The sequence below is a fragment of the Scardinius erythrophthalmus genome, assembly GCF_964197995.2.
Source record: "Scardinius erythrophthalmus genome assembly, chromosome: 5".
NCBI classification, from domain to species: Eukaryota; Metazoa; Chordata; class Actinopteri; order Cypriniformes; family Leuciscidae; genus Scardinius; species Scardinius erythrophthalmus.
In genome coordinates, this window is record NC_138225.1 from 13794200 (window position 1) to 13821549 (window position 27350).

The following is a 27350-nucleotide window of genomic DNA, read 5'->3' on the forward strand; positions in this document are numbered from 1 at the left end:
ATTTAAAAATGAACAACAAAATAACATGCTAAATGGGGGACATCTATATCTAGCATAAAAAATTAATTGTCAGAGAACATCGTCTCGCAGTTGCTGAATGTCGCGCAACAACGTTGCTACAGCCCTGTCACGTCTTATTACAATTCTACGTTGTTACAATGTTTCGAGCACGTAGACAGCGACGCTGCCATAGTAGAAATGCAACATGCACAGACATTGCCACAACGTAAATGTGTTTGCTGGGTAAAGACATGATTTCTACAAAATGTCTTCACACACACACACACACACACACACACACACACACAACGCTAGGTTCTGTTTCTATAACTGTATGATACTTATATTTTCTTTCATTCGAGTTCGTTTTGTGAAGTGTCGGATTACAAACACATTGTTCGAAAGGTTAAAGGTAATTATTAACAGAGTTTGTCAATACTTTCACTTTAAGGTGAGAAGACTTTGATCCAAAACAAAATCATTTAAAATCAATGGGATACCATATTAAATCCACTATTTTCTGAAGGCTAATTTCATAGGTCGTCTAATCTGCCGAAGCAGCGTGATAAAAACTGTATACAGATATTTAAATATTCCTTCAGTGGTACAGTACCGTTAGTCAATATGATTAGTCTACCATTAACCGCTATAAGGAAAATGCGCAGTCAGGACTTTTATTTTGAACTGCTCTGAAGATAGTTTAGTGGTGTTCAACTGTGCTTTATTTACGTACTTTGTGTTTTCACGGAGTTTGACATTCGTTGCTTATTATGGAGGAAGAAGAATCCATTCCGCCAAAGCCAAGTGTTTATCTGGAGAGAGAGGAAGGGAGTGCTACCTTTAAAATGGGTTTTTATGATGAGAAAAAAGAAGAGAGTGAAGTTCATCATCCGTTGCAAAGAGCAGCATCTCCAGTTCTAAGCTATGTGTCTTTGAAGAGTGACAGATCCATGGCTGAGCCTCCTAAATTCAGTGATGAAGCAGAACACTTTCAACCCCAGTAAGTCCCCACTGAATACTTGTAAAAATAAAATTGTAATCGTGTGACCAAAAAGTTTTGAAAGACCATGGCCTGGTTTCACAGACAGGGCTTAACATGGTTCACCTTGAGCATGAAATATATACAGGCTTTTTAATTAATTTCAGCATTTTCAGTCTTTCAGGGAAAAAGGAGGATTGTGCTGTTCACCACCAGTTTCAGGGAGCAGCATCTCTATCAAGCTATATGTCTTTGAAGAGTGACAGATCCATGGCTGAACCTCCTAAATTCAGTGATAATGTTGGACACTTGCAGGCCAGGTGAGTTTATACATGAATATAGTCATATTATTCTTGATTCTTCATGGTGATGCACTGATCATGATTTTTCATGGCTGATTTTTTTTTAAAAGCAAATTGGCCAATTCTGATATCTTTTGACTTTTTTTTCTTTGAGCAAATTTATTTGTTGTGTATTTTCAGACTTAATATAAATATGTAAATTCACTCTCTGACAGTAGGTGGGGTTTGTTATGAAGTCTTATTACAGACTTCGAAATATTTCCCCACAAATGACATTTTGGGAAATTATTGCAATGCTGTTTGTGTGCAAGTCCGGGAAAGTGATCATCCAAAAAAAAGAAAAAAAAAAGAGAAAAAAGTTTAAACAACTCAGTTGATAGTGTGGCATACATCTAAAAGTTACTACTTTAAACAGCATTTTGTACGGTATATATTAAGCTTAAATCTCAAGGTGATGCCTAGTATGTATTTTAATTAAAGTATTTGAAGTCTTTCAGAGAAAATGGAGGCCTGTGCTGTTCACCACCAGTTCCAGAAAGAAGCATCTCCACTACCAAGTTGTGTGTCTTTGAAGAGTGACAGATCCATGGCTGAGCCTCCTAAATTCAGTGATAAAGTAGAACACTTCAAACACAGGTGTGTTTACACGTCCATTAACGCTCATTTAATTACCTTCAGGAATGGAATCATGTAAGAAAGTGGAAATATTATTAAATATACATATTACTGGAGATTTTACAGGAAATGAACTAAGTCCCATTTGTTTTATTAATTTACATCCTTTATTTTATTTAAATACAAGTTTCTGAAACAAATTCTAATTTTAACATTTTGTCTAATTCCAAATGTTTCTAGGTAAATGTGAATGTAAGCACTACAGTGGCTGCATTATGTATCTGTAGATGAGAGCATGCAGTTTATTTATAAGTTTATTTGTATATAAGTCCCTTTCAAAGAAAGTTTGATCATAGGGAAATTGATTTTTAACAATAAATTATAAACCTATTATGCCTGCATTATATTCAACTTGGTTTTAAAATAATTGTTTAACATCAGAATTCATGGTAAAAAAAATACATTACCCATAATGCTGTACAGAAAATTCCACCAATCAGAGAGTTGAAACAAGCTAAATGCACCAAAAGAGGCTTGTTTGAGATGAGCAAAATCTGCCCAGAACCGATTACCGGTGATCACCGCGAGATGCATGCCAGTTAGAAATGTGTCAGAGTGTGGTCCGACTTGCTCTGATGTCTTTCTGCTCGTATCAAAAAACTCAACTGCGCTGATAAAAAGCATGATGGGAAACCACATGCTGATGACACAGCTTAATGGGGTGGTTGATTATGATTTCACTTTTCTAACTTTAGTTAGTGTGTAATGTTGCTGTTTGAGCATAAACAACATCCGCAAAGTTCAAAGCAAAGGAAGATAATTGTTTTTTAAGGACTACAACAAACGGCTGATAGGGACTACACAACATTCCTCTCGGGTTAGTGACATCACTAACCCTAAATTTTACATAAACCCTGCTCCCGGGAACACGCAGTCCACGTTGAGAAGAGGAAGAGTTGTTGTTGTCGAGCACATTTGTGAGTCTGCTCAAGCTGTCGCTTCCTCTTTTCACATGCAATACAGAACGTAACACAAATGCAATAGCATGTCACTCCGTAGGCATCTTACAACAGTTCCCACACGAGCGATTTTATAGATTATCATGACAGAATATGCTAATCAAAGACTTGAAGATGGTTAACTCCACATCAGCAACATAAATTCATCAACTAACCATTCAGAAACATCTATTTACATTTACATCTATAAGATTTATTTTCATATAAAAGTAACAGAATTTAAAATACATCACATTTATTAGCAACACAGCACTTGAGTGTGAATCACGCAACATCCACCATTGATTTCGGAGGTGTCTGATCCACTACGAAATGGGAAAACTATCCATCTTGGCTGTGCTTATTTCACTTCTCCCCTCACTGCAGCCACCTACTCTCGTCTAAATTTCAGGCAAGGTGAGGTACACCTCAAATGAACTCTAATATCTCATTAGCTCCTCCCATGAATAACCTCAAATTACATAATGCGTCAGTCTCCCTCCACTCTCAAAATATTTAAATATTTGAATATACAGTACATGCATATTTTTGCAATAAACTTAAAATATTACTTAAATTAGTAATTTTATATTTCGCTATTGTTTTTTTTTTTATAAAACTTAATGGGATTGTAGTTCTTTCTATCACTAAAGCCGTTAAGTACACAGACTTGTCCGATTTGTCTTTTTTGCTTCAAATCAAAGTTTGTAATGTTGTGCTTCACCTCATAGCTTATAACAGGGACTTATTCTGCCATATTGTGCATTGCACTTTCTTCCTTTCATAAGTAATATTACTGCTCTACAAAGGCAAAATACCTTAACTCGCTAGAGTGTGGAACTGAGAAAAATGACTTTTAGATTTTTAGTTGTCCCGCCAAATTAATTATAGGTAGGACACTGGAAATCTGACAAATAGATGTTTTAGTGATGAAAATTATATACATAAAAAAAATCTTGAGCTCAAACTTGACTTTTGACCACTATTTTAAAGTTACTGTACTCTGCCTTTGTATTGTAAGCAAAAAGTGAGAAGTCATGCCAAGGCAAAAGGCAGTAACTTCCACATTTGGATGCTGATCACCATTAACAAAATCATTATAGTAACGCCTGTATAAAATCTAGTGATCATGGCATTTATTTTGTATGATTTACAATTATTTATAGCCATCTACTTATTGCTATCCTGTGCTTTGGTTGCATTCTGATGGCATTATTAATACATTTGACATGACAAAATACCTCCATAGATATAGTCCAGCGTTGGCTCGACCGTGCGGTGCTGAAGGCGCCGGCGAAGTTTTGGCACTCTGCCAGCTAGATGCATGAGTATTTCAACCAGGTCCGGTACACGAAAAGGGTGCTTTAGTTCTTTGTTGTATTCATCTGCTACGGCATGTGTAACATTTTTCTGTCAACTCTGCATAATCCTTCGCGATCGATATCGCATGTTTGTCGATGGAGCAGTTTTAGACCATACTAAATGTTCTGACCGCGTTTGTGCAGGACAAAGCTCTGTGGATAACAGAAGTTAGAGGGACTGATGGCAGGTGTACAAAGTACACAGGCTACACTGTAATTTTAATTTTAATGGACAGTAAAACAAAGGCAGATAACCAGTATTTGATAGAACACCGGCACAGTAACTTCATATTGACGCGCGGCTAAACAAAGGCAGAATAGTCTACCGTAACTCTATTTGAGCGTTCCAAAACAAAGCCAAAGAGCGGTAACTGGTGTTATGGTGTTCTGCCTTGGTTTCTCATGGGCTTTTGGAAGTTACTGTTAAGACAACTCATTATTTTCTCGAAAAAACAACGGAATTGATTCAAGATACTCATCCACATGATAAAGGAGGTCTTGAATGTGCCCAAAATATAAATAACTCATTTTCGACCAAAAACTAAGTTACGGTCTTTTGCCTTTGCACGACAGATTAGTGCATCGTCTTTGTATCTCTAAAGTCTCTGTTTATAATCCCTTTACATTTAATAGCTAAATTGGGATTTATATCAAAGATAATGCTGTCTCAGAGTGTTCAATATATCCTATATTATTTACTCAATAGGAAGGCCTACAAATGACACCATGTCTTAATATTTTAATTGATTTCAGTCTACAAAAATGTTTTTGTATTTCTAATGTCTTTGTTTCTGCAGTGGGAAAAAGAAACAGATGGATCAAGATCAGTCTACGTACCTGTCTGGAGATGATGTCTGCTTTCAGTGCAGAAAAGGATCTGAAATTTTTCCCGATATACACCCACACATGAGAAGGTCCGGTCCTGCTGAAGAGCAGCTGAACTCTTACCAACCAGTAGATGGCATCCTACAGCGTATCAAAAATAGTCACAAAACCAGCATGAAGAACAAGTATGAGAGTTTGTGTGAAGGAATCGATATACAAGAGAATAAAACCCTCCTGAACAAGATTTATACACAGCTTTATATAATAGAGGGAGAAAGTGAAGGAGCAAATGAAGAACATGAGGTTGTGCAAATAGAGAAAGCCAAGACTGAACGCTTACAAGGTACGCCAATCAACTGCAATGACATTTTCCAGCCCATACCTGATCCAAGTTATGAGAGAAAAGACAAAAAAGAAAACATAAAGATCGTTCTTACCAAAGGCATTGCTGGAATTGGAAAAACAGTCTCTGTGCAAAAGTTCATTCTAGATTGGGCTGAGGGCAAAGCTAATCAGGATATTGATTTTCTCTTTGTTCTTCCATTTCGGGAACTCAACTTGGTTAAAGATGATCAGTACAGCCTTCACAGACTTCTGCTCGACTTCCACCCAGAACTTTCTGGGTTTGATACAAAGATATATGATTTGTGTAAAGTCTTATTCATCTTTGATGGTCTGGATGAAAGTAGAATTAGGTTGACATTTTTACACTGTGAGAAAGTTTCTGATGCCTTTACAACATCATCAGTGGGCATGTTGATGTCAAATCTCATTAAAGGAGAGCTGCTGCCCTCTGCTTTCATCTGGATCACATCCAGACCTGCAGCAGGCAGTCAGATCCCCTTTCATTACATCAGCCGTGTGACAGAAGTACAGGGATTCAATGACCTTCAGAAGGAGGAATATTTCAGGAAGAGGATCAGAGATGAACATCAAGCCAGCAGAATCATCTCACACGTAAGAACAGCAAGAAGCCTTCACATCATGTGTCACATACCGGTCTTCTGCTGGATCTCGGCCACTGTGCTTCAGAACATCCTGAAACAAGATAACAGTGCAGAAATCCCCAAAACACTAACTGAAATGTACATACATTTTATGCTCATTCAGACCGATATGAAGAGACAGAAGTATGGTGAGAGAAATGGGAAAGATCCAAAGGTGCTACTGCAGTCAGAAAGAGATGTGATTTTAAAACTTGCTGAGCTGGCTTTCAAAGCTCTGATGAATGGTGATGTCCTGTTTTATGATGAGGACCTCAAAGAGTGTGGCATAGATGTCAATGAGGCCTTGGTGTATTCTGGGATTTGCACTGAGATCTTTAAGGAGGAATCTGTGATCTATTCAAGGAAGGTGTACTGCTTTATTCATCTGAGCTTTCAAGAGTTTTTTGCAGCATTGTTTTTGTTTTCCAACTATTTAAACAAGAACAGTGATGTTCTGAAAATGTTCAAGAAGAAGAAAGGGAGAGGAAAGTTCAAACCGCAGTCCAATGAAGTTTCACTTGATGTGTTTCTGAAGGGTGCAATTGATGAAGCACTGAAAAGTGACAACGGACATCTGGATCTTTTCCTTCGATTTCTTCATGGCATCTCATTGGAGTCAAATCAGAGACTTCTCCAAGGTCTGCTCACACACATTGAGGACAACCCTGAAACCATGAAGAAAGTGACAAAAAACCTCAAACAAAGTCAAAAGCAGAATGTTAGACCAGAAAGATGGATTAATCTCTCACATTGCTTGATTGAAATGAAAGATACTTCTATTCTTGAATACATTCAGGCTTTCCTTAAAGCTGAAGGAAAAGGAAAAAGAAAAATATATCTGTCTTCTATCCACTGTTCAGCTTTGGCTAACATGCTTCTGATGGCAGAGGATGTGCTGGAAGAGTTAAACCTCAAGCAATACAACACAAAATCCATAGAGGCTCAAAGGAGACTGGTACCAGCTGTGAGGAACTGTCAAAAAGCACTGTGAGTTTTGATGAAGTTAATAAGATAAAGAACCCATAAACCAACATTGATTTGAAGAAAGTCTATATCAATATTTTTTGATCTCCAAAGAACTATACAGCCACCTGTTGTTACCTGTAATAGTTCTTGCATTATATTCTTTCATTTCAGATTGGCAGGCTGTAATCTCACTGATCAATCGTGTGAAATTGTGGCATCAGCTCTACAGCCAGCAAACTCCCCTGTGAGAGAGTTGGACATGAGTAACAATGACCTGCAGGACTCAGGTGTGAAGCTCATTTCTGTTGGACTCAAGAGTTCACACTGTAAACTGGAGATACTGAGGTCAGTTACAGGTTGTTATCACTCAAATGTTTTGAAGTAATATAATCATCATTTGTAAAGATTGTGAAGCAAAAGTGCAGTTGGAAAGTATACTGATCATGTTGGGAATGAAATCGAGTCAATTGATTGTCCAATATAAATATGACTGGTTTTATGCATGACTTAATTAAGCGCTATTCCCCACTAAATACTTTTTTGTCTTACTGTGCGTTAAATATTATTCTTAAAATTGTATAATTTTATGTGGTGGTATGTTTATATGAAATGTAAAAATATTAGAGATCATTTAATTTCAATCGATCATTTTATTGTAATATTCAGCACAATAATATATTTGTAATATTTTTTCTTTATAGATTGAAATGCTGTAAACTCACCATACAGTCCTGTGAATCTTTGGCTTCAGCTCTGTTATCAGCAAATTCATGCCTGAGAGAGCTGAACCTCAGTAACAATGACCTCCAGGATTCGGGAGTGGAGCGGCTGGCTGCTGGATTGAAAAGTCCATACTGTAAACTGGAGTTATTGAGGTCAGCTACATATCATTTTATACATAAGATTAGATACTGGGAAAGAATAGCCCTGTTGTCTTTGAAGATAGAAAAGAATATAGTCAGAACACTCAAAAAAAAAAAATAGATTGCAGATTTTATGTCTAATCATCTAAAAAAAATTAGGTAATATTAAATGATAAACACCCAAAAGACATTAGTAGTATTGAATAAAAGTTACACAAAGTATTCCAAAGTATTCCAAAGTATTCTTGTTTCTATATTATTTTTGAGGCAGTGTAAAAAAAAAAGTGTGAACATACACAAACTTGGTAAGACTTTAAATAAAAAAAAAATGTATGCCTGTTTGCCTTTAATCTGAAAATTGTATAAACATTAAATGGAAACATGAATAGACATCGGATTAAAACAATGACTATGTAAAAAATTATGCAAACACTATTTGAAGCACAAAAAAACACAAAAAACATAAGCACGTTTCCCAAGGCTGGTATTGGTGTAAAAAATCCTTTTATTTTGTAGTTTGTCTGGCTCTAAACTCACCGACCAGTCCTGTGAAACTCTGGCCTCAGTGTTACAGTCAACTGACTCCTGTTTGAGAGAGTTGAACCTCAGTAATAACAACCTGCAGGATTCAGGGCTGGAGTTCCTCTCTGCTGGACTAAATAGCTGTAAACTGGAAAAACTAAGGTTTGTGAAGCAGTGTCTGAATGTGTACCTTCTAATCCTGACAGTATTAGACATACATTAAAGCTTGATTTTGATCTTTGACAAGCTTTTAAATATTTGGAATGGATTGTGTTGTTGTTAATATCATCAGGATGTTACATATTATTACCTCATATGAAACATAATAGAATGTAATTAATTTGCTCTGTTTATTTTAGATTGGACAGCTGTAGCCTCACTGGTCAGTCCTGTAAAGTGATTTCTGCAACTCTACAATCAGTAAACTGTCTTCTGAAGGAGCTGGACCTGAGTAACAATGACCTGCAGGATTTAGGAGTGGAGATTTTCTTAGCTGGGCTGAAAAGTTCACACTGTAAACTGGAGATACTGAGGTTTGTGTTTCAGATCAGTTTCATTGATATACTAGTACTATGACTGTCTATTAATATATTTTGAAATGTATGTTTATGCACAAGAGTATGCTCGCTTTGTACTTTCATGCTCAAAAATCTAAATAGTTTGATTAGCTGTTTGTGTTATATTTAAGAAAATTGCTGCAATATTGGGGTATACACATGAGTCAGGTCACCTGCTATGCATTTTAATATTTTTTTCATCTGCTATGCATTTTAGTGTTTTATTATTGTCATTATTATTATTATTATTGTTTTGAACAGAATGTCCATTTGTAATCTCACTGATCGGTCCTGTGCAAATATGGCCTCAGTTTTACAATCAGCGAACTGCCCCTTGAGAGAGCTGAACCTGAGCAAAAATGACATGCAGGACTCAGGAGTGGAGATGATCTCAGATGGACTGAAGAGTTCACACTGTAAACTGGAGATACTGAGGTGTTTCACAAGCTCACATTTCACTATCAATGGAAGTTACTCAAGTATGTTGTGACTTTTTTTTGTCATGCGTATTTACTTATATGCGTGTATTTAGTTATATGTGTATACTAAGTTTTTGTTTCAGATACTGAGACGCATCAAATCAGCATAGATTCTGACCATTTTGGCACCCTTGAGAACACAGTGAATCAAGTGTATTTTTCTTACCGCATTGGCAAATAGTTCCCTTTCAGTCGCTCACGTTCGACGTAACGTCGACGTGACGACGTAATTGGGATCACTTCAGGGAGCCCTATCAACTTCTAGTGTCTACAGAACGAGCCAATGAACGTTGGCGTGCGTGAATCGCGTCACGCGCCCCGCCCCGCCGCGCGGGTATAAACAGGAAGCGGGCGCACGCACACATTGTCTTTCACTTCGGAGCCGAGTTTCTATGAGACTTTTTGTCTATCAGAATCAGCCTTTGAAGACTTCAAAAAGAGGATCATCTCTCTGTTCCTGTGTTGGTGTGACGGCGCGATCAGCGGTGGCCGCGAGCATTGCAGCTCTCAACTGCTGTTTCACAGCACTGTGTTTGTGTTTGTGTGTGTGTGTGTGTCGGTTCGGTGGGCGTTTCCTCTGTGTGTGCATTCACACTGCGGCTACCCCTGGGTGCCTCAACACAAAAGAGAGTTTTCTAAATCCTTTTTTATTTTTACTAAAAGAGCAACACAAGCGTGACCCTGCGTCTTTTTCAAGATGTCATTCCGCTTGTGCGTTTCTGGATGCCGTCGTTCCCTGGCGCCAGCAGATGGCCACAGCAGTTGCCTCTCGTGTTTGGGCATTCAACACGCTGAGGCAGCTTTTGTGGATAGTTCATGTTCCCATTGCGGGAATATGACTATCGCAGCGCTTAGATCGAGACTCGCTTACCTCAAGGGAGGTGCAGTCCCCTCGCCTATGCCCCGATCTAGTGTCTATTCTGCCCCGCAGAATAGACCTACTTCAGTGCATGACCAGGGTGATCTGAGGATTACCGTGAGGGCTTCCCCGTCGAGTCATCCTCCGCGGGCCCCTCACGCCTCACAAGCGCTGTCGCCATTGGGGCCCCTTAGTGAACGTCTTGGTCCTTCTCCGGAACGGCCAACCGTTTCCTTTGGGGCTCCAGCTGACGATCAGATGTCGATCGCAGCATCGGAGGGGGAGCTGTCCTCTGGAAATGACGACTCGGCTGCGTTGCCCCCCTCGGGGTGTGTAGCGTTGTCCGAGCCAGATCCAGAATGGACTGCTATGCTTTCCCGGGCCGCCGAGAAGGTTGGGCTTGCGTGGAATCCTCCACCACGTCCCGAACCTTCTCGGTTGGACGATTGGTTTCTCGGGGCGGGCCGTGCTGGTTCTCAGTGCGCCGCCCCGGTACCTTTCTTTCCGGAAGTGCATGAGGAGCTTTCTAGGACGTGGAAGGCACCGTATAGTGCCCGAAGCCGTTCTAGTGGCTCCTCACCCCTCGCCACCCTCGACGGCGGGGCAGCTAAGGGGTATGTGGATATCCCCCCAGTGGAGCGGGCCGTCGCGATGCAGCTGTGTCCGGCGTCCGCTTCCTCTTGGCGGGGTAATCCACGCCTCCCGTCCAAGGCCTGTAAGTTTTCGTCCGGTCTAACGGCGAGGGCTTACAAGGCCTGTGGACAGGCTGCTTCCGCCCTCCATGCCATGGCGCTCTTGCAGGTCCACCAGGCCCAGGCGCTCATGGACATGAACGAGGGTGGTTCTGACCCAGAGCTCCTCCGGGAGCTCCGTGTGGCAACCGACCTCGCCCTCCGGGCGACGAAGGAAACCGCACGTTCAGTTGGTCAGGCGATGTCCACCTTGGTGGTCCAGGAGCGCCACCTTTGGCTCAACCTGGCGGATATGAGGGACACCGATAAATATCGGTTCCTGGATGCCCCTCTTTCCCAGGTTGGGTTGTTCGGCGACGCGGTCGAGAGCTTTGCCCAACAGTTCTCGGCCGCACAGAAGCAGACGGAGGCCATCCGGCACATCCTGCCCCGGCGGACCGCTGCTGCTCCCACCCGTCCGCCGGCCGCAGACCCTCCGTCTGCTCGTCGCCGAGGTCGGCCTTCTGCGGCGTCCTCCGCTCCCGCTAAGCCCCAGCAGCAGCAGCAACCATCCAGGCCTCAGCGCGGAGCAAGCCGTAGGAAGCCGACCCCGCCCGTCCAGGCCGCTGCCAAACCAGGAGGCAAGCGACGGTGCAAACGACCCTGAGACGGGCGGCCCGGTGGAGGGCCGGGCGGAGAATCTTTTGTTTCCTTTTCTTTTTGTTCCGCCACTGACCCACGGGTCAGTGGTACCCACATTTTCAAAAAAAGAGCAATTTCTGAAACCTCTGGGCCCCAAGAGGGCGCGCTTGGCAGTCGACGACGCCGCCATGCCTTGTCACTCCCCAGCCCCTCTTTCATCTCCAGCAGGCAGCAGTGGCTGTGTCCTGGACGCACTGACGCCTCCGCACACCCGCTCTGCCCCTCGACGGAAGCAGGTATGTGTTGCACCACACACTCAGACCCCACTTCGGGCCGCTGTGCCGTCCGAGTCGGGTCCCTGCATTCCGCCGCGCTGCCCCACCCCGGGTACGTCTGTGGTGCCGTTAGTCCCGCTTGCTCGGTCTCTGGGAGCCTGGTTAACGCTTCCCAGCCCGTCTCGCTGGCTCATCCGTACCGTCAGACTCGGCTATGCGATTCAGTTCGCCCGGCGCCCCCCTGCTTTCAGGGGCATTCTGTTCACCCGTGTTCTGGCGGACAATGCCCCGGTGCTCAGGGCAGAGATTGCAGTCCTACTGGCGAAGGACGCGATCGAGCCGGTCCCTCCAGCCGATATGAAGACCGGCTTCTACAGCCCGTACTTCATTGTACCCAAGAAAGGTGGTGGGTTACGACCAATCTTGGACCTGCGCGTCCTGAACCGGTCCCTTCACAGGCTACCGTTCAAGATGCTTACGCAGAAACGCATTTTCAAATGCATCCGTCCCCAAGATTGGTTTGCAGCGATCGACCTGAAGGACGCGTACTTTCATGTCTCGATTCTCCCTCGACACAGACCGTTTCTCCGCTTTGCGTTCGAGGGACGGGCATATCAGTACAAGGTCTTACCCTTCGGGCTGGCCCTGTCGCCCCGCGTCTTCACGAAAGTCGCGGAGGCGGCCATTGCTCCCATGTGCGAGCGTGGTGTTCGCATCCTCAACTACCTCGACGACTGGCTTATTCTGGCCCAGTCGAGAGGGCAGTTGTGCGAACACAGGGACATGGTGCTCAGTCACCTCAGCCACCTAGGGCTTCGGGTCAACTGGGAAAAGAGCAAACTCACCCCCGGGCAGAGGATCTCTTTTCTCGGTATGGAGTTGGACTCGATCAGCATGACAGCGCGCCTCACCGAGGCCCGTGTCCAGTCAGTGTTGAACTGCGTGAGCACGCTCAGACGCAGAACAGCGGCACCACTGAAACTGTTTCAGAGGCTCCTGGGGCATATGGCATCTGCAGCCGCGGTTACGCCGCTCGGATTGCTTCATATGAGGCCGCTCCAACACTGGCTCCACGATCGAGTCCCGAGATGGGCGTGGCAGAGCGGCTCGTGCCGGGTCCAAGTGACCCCGCACTGTCGCCAAACTCTCAGCTTGTGGTCGGACCCTTCGTTCCTGCGGGCAGGTGTTCCCCTGGAACAAGTGTCCAGGCACTCTGTGGTCTCCACGGATGCCTCTACCACCGGCTGGGGGGCCACGTACAACGGGCATGCAGCTTCAGGCCTGTGGACGGGGCCTCAACTGCATTGGCACATCAACTGCCTCGAGTTGTTAGCAGTACGTCTTGCACTGAGCCGTTTCAAAACGCTGCTTCTAGGCAAGCACGTACTGGTCCGTACGGACAGCACTGCGACCGTTGCGTACATCAACCGCCAAGGTGGTCTACGTTCCCGCCGCATGTCACAACTCGCCCGCCATCTCCTCCTCTGGAGTCAGAAGCATCTGAGGTCGCTTCGTGCCGTTTACATTCCGGGCCTGCTCAACCGTGCAGCCGACGAGCTCTCACGGCAGCAGGTGCTACCGGGAGAATGGCGACTCCATCCCCAGGTGGTCCAGCTGATTTTCGGGCGCTTCGGGACCGCACAGGTAGATCTGTTTGCCGCCCCGGACACGTCTCATTGCCAGTTGTTCTATTCTCTGACCGAGGGGACCCTCGGCACGGATGCTCTGGCACACAGCTGGCCCCGGGGCCTACGCAAGTATGCGTTTCCCCCAGTGAGCCTTCTTGCACAGACCTTGTGCAAAGTCAGGGAGGACGAGGAGCAGGTCTTGTTAGTTGCGCCGTATTGGCCCAACCGGACCTGGTTCCCGGAACTAGTGCTCCTAACGACAGCCCCTCCCTGGCCCATTCCTCTGAGAGAAGACCTGCTCTCTCAGAGACGGGGCACCTTATGGCACCCGCGTCCAGACCTCTGGAAACTCCATGTCTGGTCCCTGGACGGGACGCGGAGGTTCTAGGTGACCTACCCCCTGCGGTAGTTGACACCATCACTTCCGCTAGAGCCCCCTCTACGAGGCGCCTCTATGCGTTGAAGTGGAACCTGTTCGTTGACTGGTGCTCCTCTCACGAGGAGAACCCCCGATCTTGCTCGATCAGAGCCGTGCTTTCCTTCCTGCAAGAAGGGCTGGAGCGAAGGCTGTCTCCCTCCACCCTTAAAGTGTATGTTGCCGCTATTGCCGCACATCACGATGCTGTTGATGGTAAGTCTTTGGGAAAGCATGACCTGATCGTCAGGTTCCTGAGGGGAGCGAGGAGACTGAATCCTCCTCGCCCACTCTCTATACCCTCTTGGGACTTGTCTCTGGTCCTTTCGGCACTTCAGAGACCACCCTTTGAGCCTCTGCAATCAGCTGAGTTAAAAATTCTGTCCTGTAAGACAGTACTCCTGGTTGCATTGGCCTCTATCAAGAGGGTAGGGGACCTGCATGCATTTTCGGTCGACGAATCGTGCCTAGAATTCGGCCCGGATAACTCTCACGTCATCCTGAGACCCCGGCCCGGATACGTGCCCAAGGTTCCTACCACTCCCTTCCGGGACCAGGTAGTGAACCTGCAAGCGCTGCCTTCGGAGGAGGCAGACCCAGCCCTGGCTTTTCTCTGTCCCGTTCGCGCTCTGCGTCTGTACGTGGACAGAACGCAAAGCCTCAGGACCTCAGATCAGCTCTTCGTCTGTTACGGAGGCCAGCAGAAAGGGAAGGCTGTCTCCAAGCAGAGGATGGCCCACTGGATAGTGGATGCCATCGCCTTGGCTTACGAAGCCCAAGGCGTGCCCTGCCCACCTGGGTTGAAAGCCCACTCCACTAGGAGTGTCGCTTCTTCCTGGGCGCTGGCTCACGGCGCCTCGCTGACAGACATCTGTAGAGCTGCGGGCTGGGCGACACCTAACACGTTCGCTAGGTTTTATAGCTTACGTGTTGAGCCGGTTTCTTCCTGTGTGCTCGCTTCTACTAGCCGGTAACACCGAAGTTCCCGCTCTAGTGTCGGCTTGCTGCGCCACTCCCTTCCTAGGAACGGATACGTGCGCTTTTTACTCCAGTCGAGTTCCCCATTGGCGAACCCTGTGAGTTCCTCCGCACCCCTTCGGCAGTCGGACGTTGCGGAGCGTCCGACGCCAGGCCTAGTGCTCGTATGCTTGTGTAACTTGTGCTAGGCTGGGTTCCATATGTGGTGATCCCTGCGGCGATCCCATATGTGTATTCTTCCATGACCAGTTCCCTGCGGTGAGCCCGTGTCTTCCCTTTCCCTGCGGTGAGCCCGTGTCTTCCCTTGGCAGAGTCTGCTCTGCCGTCACTGTCCGGTGTGTCTCCCCCTTCGGGTGGAGCCACCCCAGTGACATTCCATATGTCGCACTGCCCCTTCGGCCAGTCCATATGTGTATTCTCCACATGTTACCTCCCTTCGGGCAGGATGTGGCTCCGCAGCGTTCTTTCCCCTGGAGAGGTACGCTTTCCCAGTGTTATCCAAGAGTTCCGCTGTGTGGGGTATAATGGAACAGCAGTTGAACTCCCTCTACGCAGATCTTCCGCCCCAGCAGTTGGGGGTCTGAGAGTCTTGCGTAGGGCGCTGGATGTGGCAGCAACCGTGGCGTTTTCCATGGGATCCCAATTACGTCGTCACGTCGACGTTACGTCGAACGTGAGCGACTGAAAGGGAACGTCTCGGTTACTGATGTAACCCTCGTTCCCTGAAGGAGGGAACGGGAGACGTAACGTCCCGTCGCCACCGTTGCTGACCATCGCTGCATGGCCGTCACAAATCTCGGCTCCTCAGCGAAAAACAATGTGTGCGTGCGCCCGCTTCCTGTTTATACCCGCGCGGCGGGGCGGGGCGCGTGGCGCGATTCACGCACGCCAACGTTCATTGGCTCGTTCTGTAGACACTCGAAGTTGATAGGGCTCCCTGAAGTGATCCCAATTACGTCGTCACGTCGACGTTACGTCTCCCGTTCCCTCCTTCAGGGAACGAGGGTTACATCAGTAACCGAGACGTTTTCTATTTTTACATAAATCTAACAAAATGCTGAAGATTTTACTTAGAACTAGAAAAAAAAAACATTTAGTAAGAAAAATAACGTTTCACATAATACATCTCAAATGAAGTCTATTTTTTTGTAAATTTAGAGAAGTAAATTTGTTTATTTTAAGGATGTCTAGATGTTTTGTGGGAAATATATGGCTTTATTTAAGTGACATCACAGCCGTGAACAAGGATTTGCTACTTGTTATTGTTAACCAATTTACTAGACAGAAATTTGGAGACAGTACAAAAATAATTAATAAGGATTTAAAAACAAACAAACAAACAACCATAGAAAGCAAGCATGCACATCCAAAAATATCTTTTTTCATGGAATCTTCAAAATGATAGTGAAGTAACACCTATAGAAATGGCATGCAGTACAAATACAAACAACATATAACAAATTTCTGTCATGACAACTCTCTGAGTGTTTGGCATGGTAATAGATATGACAATACTGTAGCTGCTTGTCCACCATCAGGCCAAAACTTTCTCCTTGCTAACCGTTCCATTCCGTGCTGATCCGACCCATCCTGTATGGATATGGTTTAATTTTCCACTGTGGGGCTGATAACGGCTGCTCTTTGCAATGTTATACAAATGTGTCAATGGTTGCTTTGGTAATGCAAGAGTTTACAGACGATATGAGATGTAAATGGCGACATCACTACATACATTATCCCAGCACGGTTGGCTAACCATGCTGAGATTTCCGGGCTGAGAACAGTTTGTAATCGTGCCATGCCGAACCAAGCTCAAGTGGAAACATAATTGGAACCATTCCTTACCGTTATTTCAACCGTTTGGCCAAACGGTTGACAAAATGTTGATGTGTTTGGCCTTGGCGGAATAGATCTGCTACTGCTACTGCTACTGCTGCTGCTGTTGCTGTTGGTTATTGCTATCACAAATAGGGTGACCACCATCTAACAAACCAAATGTGGGACGATTACAAGTTTGTGTGGGACAAATATAATGTTATTATATAATGTTTATCTAACTTAATAAAAACATTTGTGTTCTGCCTTTCAGCTGATAAAAATACTTTGTTCTTTAGTCCCTTCCAGAAAACACCATTACATCACAATATCTTTATTTTACATGTCATTTCAATTCAACATCACTGAGCCCAAAGGCAGCAGGCATCATGCAGATAACAATTTTTGAAACAGTTCTGACCAAGTCCAACTAAAATCCAACAAAATAAATAACGAACAAATAAAATATAAAACAACATGAAATTAGATAATTGAACGAATCACCGCTCCACATTTTGATTGACAACCGTCACAACTTACTAGTGACCGTATTTACTCCTTTCTTTTCAACCTTTGGGTAGGATTTAAAAAACAGCTGTTGTATTTGTACTTCTGACAAAACGCTGTTAAATATATATTTATATATATAAAAAAAAACTAAAAAACTACGCCGCAAAAAGAATAAATAAAACACTTTCTTAAAAAGGCAAAAGAACGCACACACGTTTTCTTAATATGATAACTGATGAAAATTCGGGACATTTTCTCAATATGCAACGTGCGGAGCAAGGGGTGAAAATGCTGTGCGGTACAGTGCAAAGCGGGACGGGTGGTCACCCTATACACCCGCTGCTGTGAGCAAGTAAGACATGCTGCTGCTGTACAATATAGCGTACATGAATTAGCAGATCTATACAGATAGGAAGGTAGAGATTTTATGAAAGTCTACTGATTCAACAGGATCCAATCAGCTGTGCCCTATAGAGAATGATGTGACTGCAAGCAGATTGAATTAAGGACCTATTAGCCTGTGCCGTCTTGAGTTTCATGACAGAACTTTGTATATATACATATATCTTCTGCTGACATAAAATATATGTACATCTTTAGTTAAGTAAATTTACTTCTTCCTGCAACAGATACGTTTAAAACTATAGGAAAAACATTAACAGATTTTAGATAAAAACTTTACTGTGTTTGTGTTTTGTGTTATAAATTGGCAGAAATTTTTATTTATTTTTTTCGCAGTCTGAACCATGAGGGCAAGTTTAGGATTACAGCTGGATTACGAAGATGTAGGTTTTTACACACACACACACACACACACACACACACACACACACACACACACACACACACACACACACACACGTGAGACTTTTTTCTACATTTATTGTGTTGTCTATGATTTTTCTCTGATCTCTATTCCTGTCTGAGTACAGATGCCTGTGAGCTCACACTGGACCCAAACACTACACACACACATCTGTGTCTGTCTGAGGGGAGCAGAACTGTGACACATGTAGAAGAGGCACAGTCATATTCAGATCACCCTGAGAGATTCAAGTGCTATCCTCAGGTTCTGTGCAGAGAGAGTCTGTCTGGACGTTGTTACTGGGAGGTTGAGTGGAATGGGAAGAACGGAGTCTATGTTTCAGCGTCATATAAAGGTATCAGGAGGAAAGGAGAGAGTAATGACTGTGAGTTTGGATCCAATGAGAAGTCCTGGAGACTCATCTGCTCTGATAACAGTTTCTCAGCCTGGCACAATAATGAGAGGACTAAAATGCATCTACCGTCATCCTCATCTCGTTCTAAAAGGGTAGGGGTGTATTTGGACTGGCCAGCTGGCACTCTCTCCTTCTACAGCATCTCTGACACAAACAGAGTCATACACTTACACACATTCCACTCCACATTCCCAGAGCCTCTCTACGCAGGGTTTGGCCTTTATTCTGGCTCCTCAGTGTCTCTGTGTCAGATTGAGACGTCTCTTGTTGGACAGAACGCAAACAACTGTGGGAATGACAGAAATACAGTTTTAATATAACAAACACTTAAAGTAGAACTGTTATGTTTGTTCTACAAACACATAAATACAATTTTCATTTTTTTATTTTTTAGAAATATAACTGATAATACATTTTTTTTTTTTTTAATGAATCCTGTGAAGGAACATTTTGTATACATTTTAAACTATATTTGTTTTTGTACTACTTTACAGAAATAAATTATTGGTACTTTAACAGAGATTTGTCTTTATGTTAAATATGTTTATATTTATGTTCAAATAAAAAAAAAAAGAAGTCATTTAAAGTCTCAGATGCAAAACAACCCAATTTCCAGGGATAAGCAACACAAAAGTTAATCAGAAGTGATCACGTCATAATACATTTCTTCAAGATCTTGATTTAACAGTTGTTTTCTCTTTTTCTGCTGGAAACAAAAAGGTAACAAAATCCATAATATATCTACTGTGAAATTTATTTATTTCCAGGGACTCGCTCATGATGTCACTGTGATTTTAAGGCAAGGCAAGGCACCTGTACTAATTTCAGATGTACATGAACAATGAAACTGTTGTAGTGTTTCATTGTGGAGCTGGAGCTGGTTATTTCTCTCTCAATTGGAGATCAGACTGTTTCAAACATATATGTCTGTATTTTCACCATGCAGAGTTTTCAAAACAGTTTTATATGTGTTATTGTTGGGGGAATTGATAATTATAATGGTCCTTCACACACTAGGAATGAAACAGTAGGAATATCACAAATCAAAATAGAGCACACTAATATCTTATAATATTTTTTAAATTAACTTTTGACATTTTTTAATATTGCTTAGACAGATAGATACATTTCATGAAAAATTTAGAGGAGATTTTTTTTAGGCTCTGATTATAATACTTTATAATCTACTTTTTCTACTTTAATACTAATCATTTTCAAGATTAGGTTTTCAGTAACTTTACATCTATAGCTGTGAACCCATGTTTAAATAAATTGATCACAAATTATGTATTCATGTCATTCAATCATTCTGCTGTTTCTGCTCACTGAACACTTCATCATGTAACAATTGTCAATATCAGGAGTGGTTATTTGATCTGCCTCAGATGGCAGGCCACCGACAGCCCACAGATTTACACAACCTTTAAAATCATGCAAATGGGGGATGCAATGATTTCTATCATACAGAAGTGACCAAATATTAAAGATTAAATGGACATTTTAATTAAATGTTGTTGACCAATATTAAACAAGGTTATACCCTTTGCACATTCAGAGGTGCTCTTCTGTAGACCTCAGTTTAACTAGTGGTTATTTTAGTTACTGTTGCCTTTCTATCAGCTCTGGCCAATGGCCATTCTCCATTCTCAATGGACTTCTGGTGTCAAGGCATTTTCTATCACAGAACTGCCGCTCTCTGCATATTTTCTCTTTTTTGGGCCATTCTCTGTAAACCCTAGAGAGGGTTGTGTGTGAAAATCCCAGTATATCAGCAGTTTCTGAAATACCATTTTATTTTAGTATGTCTCCTCTTAATTTAAAATCTTTAAAACCTTAATTTTTGGTCTTAGGCTATTTATGCTGTGGAGGGAAACATAATGAAAGTCAGCTATGGACTTTCAGAAGTGAGAAGTGGCCAAACTATTATTTGTCATTTTGTTACATCAATCATAACTTGAACTAGCTAGCTCTAAACATAAATGTTCTCATTTACATTTTAAATTGTTTTAGGGAAAAATATGAGCTGCTCAGCAAATAAGTTTGACAAACACAACACTATATTTGATAAACATATCCAAAAACTATAATATTACAAAAAAGAGGATCTTCCCCCCACCCCCACCAAAAAAAAACAAAAAAAAAAAAACTTGTCAATGGTCGTAAAAAGTAGGTTCTTCATTAAGTTCAGTACTGTATACTATGAAAAACACAGTCCATATCTAAAGTAAATTAAAACGTACTCGGTTACTAACATAACCTCGGTTCTCTCTAGAGAGAGGAACGAGTACTGCGTAAAATACGCTAGGGGAAAATCCTTTTCCACGAGAATACTGAAGCCAAAAAAAATTATCCTTTAATTTTGTATTAATGTAAAACGCGTTGCGGCAGCATACAGACATAGGCGAGGCAGCTCCTGCGCCTATTGGCTGGTCTGCTGGCAACTGCTTAAGCCTATCGAGCGAGACCTAGAGTGACGTCAGACCCAATGAGGGCGCTTCGCGCCCTCTGCGTCACGTCCCGCCGAAACGGGCGTGGCTTAGGTCTATAAATACCGCTCGCAGGCATTATTTCTCTGGTTTTTCATAGTCGAAGCAACCAGAGCGCGTGCAGGCACGGCAGGATACGCAGTACTCGTTCCTCTCTCTAGAGAGAACCGAGGTTACGTTAGTAACCGAGTACGTTCTCTTACGAGAGATACTCTCGTACTGCGTAGAATACGCTAGGGGAACCTACTGTAAAACGCCGTGCGTGCTGGGATCTGATACCATAGACTCAAGGGCGACAGCCCGGAGTTCATACAGTACATAATCACCCAGGGGACTCACAGGGAATCCTGGAAGAGAGGGGGGTTAGCCACTATCTTCCTTATAGCAGCATAGAGCAAGGATTGCAATACTCAATAGCTGCATAACTGACAGCGCCAGTTATGAGATTTTGGCCATACTAGACCGACAGTAGTCTGGCCTGTAGTGCGGGAACCTCTAGGTTGTAAAACCTTATAAATGTAGACGGAGAGGCCCAGCCTGCCGCCATACAAATATCTTGCAAGGCAATCCCACTCGACCATGCCCACGATGAAGCCATGCTTCTCGTGGAGTGCGCTTTGACACCCAGCGGGCACTGCATGCCCTTGGTTGTGTAAGCTAGCGCTATTGCGTCCACTACCCATCTGGATAGGGTCTGTTTCGAAGCGGCTAGTCCCTTAGAACGCCCGCTGAACGAAACAAAGAGCTGCTCCGTCTGTCTGAAAACAGACGAGCGAGACACATAAGCTCTTAACGCCCTGACTGGGCAAAGGGAGCTTTCGTCCATATTTCCTTCAGTGACCGGCAGGGCAGACAGGGAAATGACCTCTGCTCTGAACGGTGTATTGAGGGATTTAGGAACATAACCGTGCTTAGGTTTGAGTATAACTCTAGAGTCATTCGGCCCAAATTCCATGCACGTCGCGCTTACTGAGAGCGCGTGTAAGTCCCCTATGCGCTTCACTGAAGCGAGAGCCAGAAGAAACGCCGTCTTGAAAGACAGGTGTTTAAGATCAATCTCCTGCAAGGGCTCAAATGGATGACCTTTCATGGCTTCCAGTACCGTAGAAAGGTCCCATATAGGGACTGTGGGAGGTCTGGGAGGATTCAGTCTCTTAGCTCCTCGAAGGAAGCGAATGACTAAATCGTTCCTTCCAATAGACTGGCCGAGCGTGGTCGAAGAGAACACTGCTATGGCCGCTACATAGACTTTGAGCGTGGAAGGGGACCTGCCCTTATCCAACAGCTCCTGTAGGAAGGAGAGAACCTCCGTCACACCGCAATGCAGGGGTGACACACCACGAGCTGTGCACCAGCTAGAGAACACTGACCATTTTGAGGCATAGAGACGTCGCGTAGACGGAGCTCTGGCCTGTGTGATAGTGTTTAACACTCCCTGCGGGAGGTCAGCGGGTACCCGTTGATGGCCCACACATGGAGGGACCACAGCTCTGGGTGAGGATGCCAGATCGAGCCGTTGGCTTGAGAGAGGAGATCCCTCCTCAGAGGCACTGGCCACGGGGCGGTGCTCGCTAACTGCATCACAATTGGGAACCAAGGTTGGCTCATCCAAAGTGGGGCTACAAGCAGCACTCAGCATCCTTCTTCCCTGACCCGTTCTACCACCTGAGTCAGGAGGGAGACGGGGGGAAAAGCGTAGAGAGGATGGCGAGGCCACTCGTGGGTCAGCGCGTCCTTGCTCTTCGAGAAAAATTTTGGACAGTGAGCGTTCTCCTGAGACGCGAACAGGTCTACTTCCGCTCTGCCGAATTTCTTCCACAGCAGCTGGACTGTCTGTGGGTGCAAAGACCATTCTCCTGTCGGAACCTGGTTCCTGGACAGTCTGTCTGGTCCTATATTTAGGAGCCCTGGCACGTGCACTGCTCTCAGCGAGAGCAGGTTGCTGCGGGCCCATATCAGGAGGCGCCTGGTTAGCCTGTACAGAGTCAGGGACCTGAGGCCGCCCTGGCGATTTATGTAGGACACCACTGAGACGTTGTCTGAACGTATTAGCACGTGTTGTCCCTGTATGAGGGGACAAAAGCGCGTGAGCGCTTTGCTTACTGCCAACATTTCGAGGCAGTTGATATGTAAGAGCTTCTCCCGCTTTGACCATAGGCCAAAAAGCGGTCTGCCCTCGAGCAGCGCTCCCCATCCCGAGGTGGATGCGTCCGTGGACACCACCATCACTCTCGAGGAAGTCCCCAGGCTTACACCTGATTGGTACCAGTCTTTTGCCTCCCAAGGTTTCAAAGCTGCAATGCATGCTTGATTGACCTTGACGCGAAGCTGACCGGAGGCCCACGCTGAGCGTGGTACTCTCTTTCTGAGCCAGAACTGCAGTGGGCGCATGCGCAGAAGGCCCAACTGGAGAACTGAAGATGCTGAGGCCATCAGACCGAGCATCCTTTGAAAAGCTTTGAGAGGGACTATCGCGCCGCAGCGGAACGAGACGGCTGCGCGCCGAATGTCCAGTGTGCGCTGAGATGACAGGCGTGCTGTCATTAGCAGCGAGTTCAGCTCTATTCCCAGAAAAGATATAATCTGTCTGGGGAAAAGCGAGCTCTTTTCCCAGTTCACTGCGAGACCGAGATTCTCGAGGTGATCGAGTAAAATGGTCCTGTGCTCCACGAGCTCTGAGTGAGATTGGGCTAGAATCAGCCAGTCGTCCAGATAGTTCAGCACTCGTATGCCCCGTAATCTGAGGGGTGCGAGCGCTGCATCCATGCACTTCGTAAATGTACGGGGTGCCAGGGACAAGCCGAAAGGCAGGACTGTGTACTGATATGCCTGGCCCTCGAAGGCGAATCTCAAAAATCGCCTGTGACGTGACGCTATCTGTATTTGAAAATACGCGTCTTTTAGATCTATTGACACAAACCAGTCCCCCTGGCGGACGTGCGCGAGGATTTTTCTGGTTGTGAGCATCCTGAACTGGCGCTTCATAAGCGCTCTGTTCAACTGCCGCAGATTTAGTATGGGTCTGAGACCCCCGTCTTTTTTGGGCACCAGGAAGTATCTGCTGTAAAGCCCCCCCTCGCTTTGAGCTTGAGATAGGGGTTCTATAGCCCCTTTGCTCAACAGTTTCAAAATCTCGGCTCGAAGTAGATGGGCTACTTTCGATTCTACCGTGGTCTCGACGCGCGCCATGAAGCGGCGAGGGCGTCGGCGAAACTGCAGCGAATAGCCTCCTTTTATGATGTTCAGCACCCATCTCGAAACCCCGGGAAGCTTTTCCCACGCAGGTGCGCGAGCAGCTAGGGGCCGGATGCGAAGCACGCTCTGATCGGCTCGCGATACAGCGGCTTTTGTGTGCTGTGACATAAGCGTCGCGCTCATGACATCTGAGGCAGGGGGCGCGCTGATAACAGCGGGCAGAATGCCCGCGCTCGACTCCTCTGCAGTGTTTAGCTGAGAGGAGGAGGGCTGGGCTAGTTTCATGTCTGTGTGTGGGCGTGGGCGTGGAGCAGCGGGCACATACACCACCTTTACAGCATTGCTCGCGTGAGCAGAGCATATGCATACGGGTCCTGTATTTACAGGGACCGTGAGACATGTGGGAAGTAGCGTTAGTGGGCACTGGGTAGTGGGCACTTTTGCTACATTTGAAGCGCAATCGATCTGAGTCGATTTTATGTGCGCGCGCCCTGTGTGAAGGGCTGTGCTTGTGTGTAGGAATGGGCACTGAGTAGCGGGCATTTTTTCTACACATGAAACACCGTCGGCCGTGGCCGGGACACCAGAAAATACACTCTTTAAGGGATTTATCTGGGTAGCCGTAAAAACGGCTTTTGTGTGCAGGCAAGCGGGTAATGGAACCGGCTTGTTGGCTGCTAAATACGCTGGACCAGTCACATTTCCTGGAACTGGACGAGCGGCAAGCTTTGGTGGAAGTCCGGCCGCAGCGGGACTTGGACACCGTCGCTTTCCTAGGCGTGCTAGGATGATTTCGGGGCCTCTGGCTTCAACGCAACCTTCTGCCGCGGGCCACGCGGGGCGGGGCGGCGGCCGGATGAGCGAGAGCGCGGTCTCGAGCTCTGGGTTTGGCGGCGTTGAGAAGAGGAGGCGGCGGGCGGAGGCTTAGGCTGTGAGCTCTGAGCAGACGGTTTCGCACGGCCTGCTGCAGAACTGGAGCGCTTCGGGAGGAAGTGCTTCATGGCCTGGGTCGCTTTCTGCACCTCAGCGAACCTATCGGCGAAATCTTTGACCGAGGTTCCGAAGAGGCCGGCAGGGGAAAGCGGCGCGTCGAGGAACGCGGTGCGTTCCGACTCAGTCATGTCAGAGAGCGTAAGCCACAGATGTCTCTCAGACACGGTGAGCGAGGCCATGCTCCGTCCAATGGCCTGTGCTGCTGACTTGGTGGCGCGAAGAGCGAGGTCTGTAGCGCTCCTCAAGTCCGGCACGCAGATTGCGTCAGGTCCTCTCTCGTCCAGCTGGCGGAGGAGATCGGCCTGGTATATCTGGAGCGTGGCCATGGTGTGCAACGCTGACGCGGCCTGCCCGGCGGCGGAGAAAGCGCGGCGGAGCAGGGTTGACGTCGTGCGGCAGGCTTTTGAGGGCAGCGCCATCTTAGCACGCCGTCCAGCGGAGGGCGGGCATAAGTGCGCTGCAATAGCCTCTTCGACTGGCGGCAGGGAGTGGTAACCTCTGTTCTTTGCGTCGTCAACAGCGGAGAACGCCAAAGAGACAGATGACCGTGTCCTGGCCGAAAAAGGGGAGTCCCAAGATTTAGCGACTTCTTCATGAAGCTCAGGAAGACAAGGCGCTGGCTTGGATGCAGGTGAAACGCGCTCCCCAGGCAGGAAGTAGCCGTTCAGCCGGTTGTAAGCAGGCTGCTCAGGCGTAATCCACTCGAGGCTGAGGCTCGCCGTGGCCTGAGTGAGCACGCGCATGAGCTCCGCCTCAATGCTCGCTCTCTTTCCCGTAGAAGCACGGGCAGGGGGGGTGGGATCCTCAGAGCCCGCCCAATCCTCACTGCCTGATGCTATGAGAGAGCAGGAATCCCCCTCTCGAAGCAGCGCGTCGATCTCATCAGCGTCATCGACAGAAGCGGCGGCAGACCGCGGCCGCTGTCCGTCCGTAAGCGACGCTGATGAAACCGGAGAAGCAGGCACAACAGCGGGTGTGGGCGCAGTCTCGGTGAACAGTGCCAAGCGAGTCCTCAGAGTCGCTAAAGGCAACAGCTCGCAGTGATGGCAGCCGCCATCAGCGAGCGCGAGAGCTGCATGTTCTTGACCCAGGCAGGAAGCGCAGATGACATGGCGGTCCCCGTCGCTGAGTGCGGCTCTACACGAGCCACAAGCAGGCATCTTGAAAAAGACGCAGCTCTTTTAGATAGTGTGAGTCGCGCCGGCGAACACACACACACAGTGCAATGAAAAGGATATAGGCGCTGGATAGCGCAGCAGGAAGGCGATGAAGGCGGCGCGGCCGGCAGCTTCTTCGACTCGTCCCGCTGAGGTGCTCCTTCAACAGCGCGGCTTCTTCTCGGATCCAGCGATGTGAGTTGCTTCGCTGAAGGATGAAAAATCAGAGAAATAATGCCTGCGAGCGGTATTTATAGACCTAAGCCATGCCCCTTTCGGCGGGACGTGACGCAGAGGGCGCGAAGCGCCCTCATTGGGTCTGACGTCACTCTAGGTCTCGCTCGATAGGCTTAAGCAGTTGCCAGCAGACCAGCCAATAGGCGCAGGAGCTGCCTCGCCTATGTCTGTATGCTGCCGCAACGCGTTTTGCATTAATACAAAATTAAAGGATAATTTTTTTTGGCTTCAGTATTCTCGTGGAAAAGGATTTTCCCCTAGCGTATTCTACGCAGTACGAGAGTATCTCTCGTAAGAGAACTATACATGCCACTGTTTTGAGAACTAGTTTTAACTGTTTGGAAATGCTGCTTCATATAGTATTCTCACCCAGATCTCACAATGAAGAGAGCGAGAGAAAGATATTCAAAGTGTTTAGTGCTTTTGTGAACAAGGGGATTTTTCTTAACCAAATTTATTTTAGAATCATTTATAATATATAGGGTGAATACAATAGTTACATAAGTTTTTGAAGGTATTACATTGTAGTGCAGTGCACTATATTGTAGTGGAGATCTTTAGCTGTTGTGAAGGTCTTTACATCTTATGTATTCACCCAATCCCAACCTTCTCAGCTCATCTAGGATTTACACATACTTAAGCTCTCTATAGCTATGTGAGAAAAAGGAAAGGTACAGTAGGTGAAATTCCGATCTTAATCATCCATAAAACGAAAGTAAAACAGACTTGTGCTGGCTTGCATAAGATAGCCAGTGTGTTGTGAGACTGAAATCATTTTTCTCTCACACTGTTTTCTTCCTGTTTTAGAAAGGAAAC

General features: G+C 45.8%; 1 protein-coding gene across 4 annotated transcripts; it reads left to right on the top strand.

Moving 5' to 3' along the window:
• The first annotated feature begins 272 nt into the window (after window positions 1-272).
• Window positions 273-18986, top strand: LOC308690286 (NLR family CARD domain-containing protein 3). 4 transcript variants are annotated; one of them, XR_014030140.1, is made up of 11 exons: window positions 273-1000; window positions 1156-1299; window positions 1771-1917; window positions 5053-7053; window positions 7204-7377; window positions 7734-7907; window positions 8412-8579; window positions 8777-8950; window positions 9286-9453; window positions 17985-18031; window positions 18179-18986. XR_014030140.1 is itself a non-coding variant. In XM_081364677.1 (11 exons), the coding sequence occupies exons 1-10, from the start codon at window positions 771-773 to the stop codon at window positions 17987-17989; spliced, it is 3435 nt and encodes a 1144-aa protein (XP_081220803.1). In that variant the 5' UTR covers window positions 273-770; the 3' UTR covers window positions 17990-18031; window positions 18179-18986. The 4 variants fall into 4 exon arrangements, 2 of the variants coding, with proteins under 2 accessions (XP_081220803.1, XP_081220802.1); XR_014030141.1 differs by having other exon boundaries at window positions 9286-9409; XM_081364677.1 differs by having other exon boundaries at window positions 9236-9453.
• The last annotated feature ends 8364 nt before the right edge of the window (window positions 18987-27350 follow it).

Excerpts from the sequence above, each read along its gene's own strand:
- LOC308690286 (XM_081364676.1), top strand. The coding sequence starts at position 771 with ATGGAGGAAGAAGAATCCATTCCGCCAAAGCCAAGTGTTTATCTGGAG. Across the intron at positions 1,918-5,052 it reads GTAGAACACTTCAAACACAG|TGGGAAAAAGAAACAGATGG; the intron begins GTGTGTTTACAC and ends TTGTTTCTGCAG. Across the intron at positions 7,054-7,203 it reads AGGAACTGTCAAAAAGCACT|ATTGGCAGGCTGTAATCTCA; the intron begins GTGAGTTTTGAT and ends CTTTCATTTCAG.